This window comes from Lipotes vexillifer, unplaced genomic scaffold, assembly GCF_000442215.2.
Source record: "Lipotes vexillifer unplaced genomic scaffold, Lipotes_vexillifer_v1.1 scaffold965, whole genome shotgun sequence".
In the NCBI taxonomy this organism is placed as follows: Eukaryota; Metazoa; Chordata; class Mammalia; order Artiodactyla; family Lipotidae; genus Lipotes; species Lipotes vexillifer.
In genome coordinates, this window is record NW_006769686.1 from 1,359,669 (window position 1) to 1,365,360 (window position 5,692).

Genomic DNA, 5,692 nt, shown 5'->3' on the forward strand with positions numbered 1-5,692 from the left:
AGGAGGCCATCCCTGGCGGGACGTGAAGGGGAAGAGATCTGCACTGTCCACTTTCCTTGATGTCAGGGCCATCCCCAAACACGCCTCCCTTCTCTTAGCGGTTATCTCTGCATGGAACACCCACCCATTCATTCATCTCTGCTGACACTATTTATAAAGGAAGAGAAGCCCAGGGCTGCCACTGACCCCAGATACAGACAGAAGCAGAGGCGCCGGCTCAGATCCTGAGACAGACACCCACCGGGGGGCCTCAGAGCAGATTGAGAGATAGGAAGCCTGTGGGCTGAGCAAAGACAGTGGCAGAGGGGGCCGAGGGGAGGGGCAGAGCCGCACTGGTGACACTGGAGATGGGAGGAGAGAGTGGGGCACGGGTGACAGGGGATGTCCTGGTTAGGAAGTCAGACGGTATTTGTCTGCCTTTGGGTAAACCCCTGTCCGTCTGTAAGCCTCACTTTCCCCATCTGTAAACAGGGGTCATAGTACATGCCTTACAGGCCCGTGGTGAGGAAGGTGAGATCATCACGTCAGGCCTTTAGCGCTCAGGGCCTGGCACTCAGGAAGCGCTTAAGAGAAGGGAGTTTTGTCACGTGGCAGCCGTAAGAGGAGCCCACCACGGGTCGTGGGGTGGCACTGTCTGATGAGGCATAGGTAGACTTTCTCACACGAGACTCAGACTCCTTCAAGGATGGAACTGAGATACACCGTGAGAAAGTATTTTTCCCTTTTCTGCCTTCTTTATTCACTACTGAACAACCCTGGACCAAGCATCCTTTTGATGCCAGATACGACCCACATCAGGCTTTTCACTGGAATTTCTCAAGGGGTCGTACGCTGCATCACTTTATCAACACGGATGATGATGGTAGCAACAGTAACAGCAGTAACACTAAGATTTAACACTCAGTGGCCCCTCGCTATTTGCCAGGCCCTGCTCTAAGCGCTTCTGTGTATTAACCGCTTCAGTTCTCCCAACAAGCCTACCACAGATGAGGAAACTGAGGCCTGAAGGGGTTCTGTAACTTGCCCACAGTCAGCAGCAGGCTGGACTGCCAGTCCGATAAGTGCTAACAGGACACCGAGGCCCAGAGTGGTGACCCAGCAGATGGGTGCCATGTGGGCTCAAGGAAGGAGGCAGTGACCCCATGGCCCCTCTGGGCTCCCCTCTCCCAGACGCCCCATCCCTGACCAGGTGAGGAAAGGAAGGCCCGAGGGTGGGGAGAGGGGGCGGGCACTGCAAGCAAAGACGGTGCTGGAGGGGACACCCGCAGGGTCCCTTCCCAGACACCTACACTGTGTCATGCGCCGGTCATCGCTGCTCTGGATGCGGTGGCCATTGTGGAACCAGCTGATGGTGGGGTAGGGCAGGCCGGTCACCTGGCACTCCAGCATGGCTTCCTTGGCCAGTCCCACGTCCAGGTCCTGCAGCGGCCGCAGGAAGTCGGGCATGGACAGCCGCTCCAGCTCGCCCTGCTCCGGCTCCTCAGGGATGGACGGCATCTTCTCCAGCTTCGAGCTGTAAGAACCACACAACTGCCCAGAGGCCCGGAGCCGCACCTCCCACCACAGGGCCGGGGCCCCACAGAGGCAGCCCTGGCAGCACCGGGGGCCCCAGGCGGTACCTAGGGCCAGTGGCAGCCGTCCGAGGCTCCTCCACGTAGAGCTGGGCTGAGCAGTGGGCCCGGCCGTGGGCGTTGGTGGCACTGACCTCGTAGAGCCCCTCGTCCTCACTGCCCACGTGGGCAATGTGCAGCGAGTGCAGACCTCCTTCCTGCCGAAGTCGCAAGTTCTCGCTTTCCTCCACGGGGCGGCCTGGGAGGGAGGGGCGGGCATGCAGAGCCGCCTCAGCCAGGGGCCCTCCCCTCTGGCCCTGGGGGTCCCCCAACATCTGCAGGGCGGAGGGCCATACCAAACTGAGTCCAGGTAACAGAGGGGGGCGGGCTGCCGCTGATCTTGCAGTCGAAGCGGGCTGCGCGTCCCTCTAGCACCTCCACATCCTCCAGCAGCCACGTGAACAGGGGCGCCAGCGAGGGCCGCACTGTCAGCCGGGCGCTGCAGGTCAGCTCATCTGGTGGGGAGGGGTCAGCACTGGGGCAGGGAAGGCCACAGAGCCCCAGGCACCCCGACCCGTGGGTCCTGACCTCGTGCTGGGCAGGAAAAAGGAGCTGGGCCAGAACCTGGAGCCTGGGAAGAGCCCAGCGAGGTCCCAGGGCACCCGAGTGAGGCAATGGTTAAGATCTAAAGAGCGGACCATCTCAGGAGGCTGGCAGTCAGCAAGGGTGGGCGGCAGGCTGCCACGGTGGCTGGGGATACGGCAGAAGTCCAGGGCCTGGCCTGGCTCTCCCCCGCTCACCTCATCCTGCCCACCCAGGATGAATCTCCGCACAGCTCTAGAAGGGTCTAGAAGCCAAGCCCACTCCCTCCCCCACACCCCTCTCCCCTACCCTTGGAACTCTCCTCTGCCCCCGGGTCGTGCCCACACTCCCTCACCGCACCCCAGACCCAGAGCAAATGCCCCTGTGCCCCACTCTTCCATCCCACACAGAATCTCCTGGGGGAAATAAGAGCCCCTTACGCTGACCTGATCCTTTCCTGCTTACAAAGCCCCTCTAGGGTCACCTTAGGTGCTCATCACCACAACCAGATGAGGCGTTACCTCAGCTCTTCAAATGAGGACGAGGACCAGGTCAGAGATGTCGTTAATAATAATAATGGCTGACGTTTATTAGGTGCCACGCTTTGCCAGGTGCAGTGTGCTTTGTTCTTTACATACATTATCCCATTAGTCCTATCGATCCCCCTACGAGATAGGTATTATGATCCCTTTTTACAGATGAACATTCTAAAGCTCAGAGAGATGAAGTGACTTGTCCGAAGTTACGTGGCTGGTACGTGGCAGGGCAAGAACTGGAACCCAAGCGTAGGTGTGGTCACCACACTTCAGCAGCTGGCTCCCTAACAGGGACCACAGCGAACACTGACACAGAACGTGCTTTGTGCCAGCTGCGGCAGGAAGTGCTGACTTATGGAGGCAGGTGTACAGCGCCGTCTCCCACCCCACGGCTCTCCTTCCAGGAGATGCAGCTCCGTTTCCTGGGCGTCTTACTCTGTGCCCGGTCCTTCACCTCCACTCCCCTCCCTCCAGCTCTTGGGTGCCGGCGGCAGCCCTCTGGCCCAAGCGGGCAGTTACCTTTGGCCGTGCTGAGCTTGCAGGTGTAGACGCCACTGTCGTCCTCATGCACAGAGGTGAGCAGCAGCCTGCATTTCCGGCCATCGAAATGCATCTTGCATTTGAGTAGTGCGGGCTGCAGCAGGCGGCCTCGGCACAGCCAGTCTACCTCCACGTCGGCAGGACCTGCCACCAGACACTCAAACAGCGCCATCTCCCCGGCCCCCACGTCCACGTCCTGCAGTGGGGCCAGCACGGCCAGGGACCGGCTTTCAGGGTGTGCTGGGGGAAAGCAGCCACAAGGGGCAAACGTGGAGCAGAGAAACACAGGGCAAGGGAGACACACACGCACACACAGAGAGACAGACAGACACAGAGAGAGAGATGCATTTTGTTCCTTTGGAGACAGGGAAAGCCCACCCACCCAGCAGGCCAAGACAGCAAGGAGCTCCCAGGCCTGGCTTCAGGATGGCAATCCCACGTGGGACAGAGTGGGTGAACTCAAGGGAAGTGGGAGGGAATCAAAGGCATGAAAACTGAGAGGGCCACATAGGGGCAGAGACGGCGGCGGAAAAAGAAAACACAGCACACCAGCTGGGTACAAACTGGACTTTATTTGAGCTAAGAAACAGGTATTTCTGAACATGTCCACACCCACTACAGCAGGCCCCTACTCCTGCGCCGAGCCTGGCTAACTCCCTCACTCCTAGACAGAGCATCCCTGGCCCTCGCCGTGAACAAGGGAGCCCCAAATGGGCCCTAAGCCTGCCCCGGGCCAGAACTCAGCTAGGCCTCTTCATCAGCACAAGGCCCAGGGGCCTCTGGCTTTTGGTCTCTTGTGAAATAAAAAGTATTGTGCCATTTGAAACCCATTTCGGGAATGGTCAGTGCCCATGTCCCCCTCTTCTGGAATGGTCAGTGCCCCCTGATCCCCTTGTCCACAGCCCCCTGCCCCTCTGGCCCCCTCCATCCTATGGATGCCATGCCCCTGTCCTCTCCCCCTCTGCCTCACCCCACACCAGCTCGGAGGCATCCTTCCCTGACTGTCACAGACACACAGACAGACAAACGGAAAGACAGACAGGGCCTGTAGCAGCGGCAGCACATGCACTCGTTGGGTGCTCCCCTTCGGGGACAGACTGGGGGGTGGTCTTGATACCCCTCAGGGCCGCCTCCTCCTGGCACTCAGTCCATAGGGGGGCTCCCAGCCTGCCCAGACATATGTCCACTGGGGGAGGAAGGGTCCACAGGGGCTCATGGGCTATCCCAGGATGCTGCATGGGTGGGGAGGGGAGGGGAGGCTGGGACAGGGTCCGGGCCGGCAGGGTCTGTGGGCAGGAGGCAGTGAAACACAGCGAGGTCCGAGAGGTGCCTGAGACAGGGGCGCGGCTCGGAGGGTAGCGGGGGGAGCGCAGGCGGCCCCTGAGCTCACTCGCCTGTGTACAGACAAAAACCTCAGTCAGCAAGCGGCAGGTTAGTGCAGCACACGCACACCCACGCAGCACAGGCACGCACGCGCACGCAGACCTGGCTAGGGCCCCCCTAAAATGGCCAGGGTGGCACTGCCACTTTCAGCTCCCCCAAGGTCAGCCCTGGGGTGAGGGCTGGCAGTCAGCCAGAGGCCAGGTCTCCAGGGTTCCTGGGCAGGCAGAGGCCCTGGGCAACCAAGGGAGAGGCATTCCTAGGCGTCAGGGGCACCCCAAAGCCTGGGGGATAGTGGGAAGAATTCCAAAGAGAGAGAAGCACCGAGATGTGGGTTAACACAGAGAAGCGAGGCAGAGCCAGACCCTGGAGGGCAAGGAGCAGGCCAGAGAGTCGGGCTGGGTTGGGGGGGGTGTGAGAGCTGAAGAGTTCAGAGACGGAGGAGGTGGCAACCACAGGAGCCGGAGGCACAGGGCAGGGGAACTGAGGCTGGGGGGCCCAGGGAGCTGAACATGACTCTCAGCGTCCAAGCTCCAACAGGGGCCTGGGGGTCTTCTCAGAGCTGGCCTCTGCCAGCAAGAGAGCGGTGGTGGCTGAGTGTGGAGCTACTGAGGAGTTCCTGGCCCTGAACTGCCCACGGGGATGGGTGAGTAGAATGTCAGGCAGACGGCCTGCCCTCACGAGGAAAACCATTACCCCCGAGGGCAGCCTGGCCAGGGCCTGCCATCCCTGATGCCCAGAAGGCCGCCCGCCGTTATGCCCCGAGTCCGGGGGCCCAGCCCTCTCCACATTTCCCAGCTCTGTTCACCCTGACACCCCTCGGGGCCCTGCGATGCTCCATGCCCAAGTCACTCCAAGGGCCCCTCCGGACGGGTCCAACTATCAGACACTCCCCACTGCCACTCCCAACCACAGTATCTTCTGCATAGCCGTTGGATGGACAGAGGAGGCGAGAGATGAGTGGGGAGTGGGTGTGAGGAAGGGGCCTGGCAAGGGCAGGGTGACAAAGGCTTGGAAGAGTGTGGGAGGAGGATGGCCGGCAACAGGAAGCAGGGTCTCTCTGGCTGGCACCAGGGCAGGCGTGATTGAGGGTAGGGAAGGCAG

General features: G+C 60.9%; 1 protein-coding gene across 1 annotated transcript in view; it reads right to left on the reverse strand.

Moving 5' to 3' along the window:
• Positions 1–5,692, reverse strand: part of SPEG (striated muscle enriched protein kinase) — a 57,915-nt gene that overhangs the window by 23,001 nt on the left and 29,222 nt on the right. The window contains exons 10-13 of the mRNA XM_007445852.1: positions 3,188–3,448; positions 1,907–2,065; positions 1,620–1,809; positions 1,290–1,513 (exon numbers count right to left, since the gene is read on the reverse strand). Of these exons, the coding sequence (XP_007445914.1) occupies positions 1,290–1,513; positions 1,620–1,809; positions 1,907–2,065; positions 3,188–3,448 (834 nt within the window). The remainder of the gene's footprint in view (positions 1–1,289; positions 1,514–1,619; positions 1,810–1,906; positions 2,066–3,187; positions 3,449–5,692) is intronic.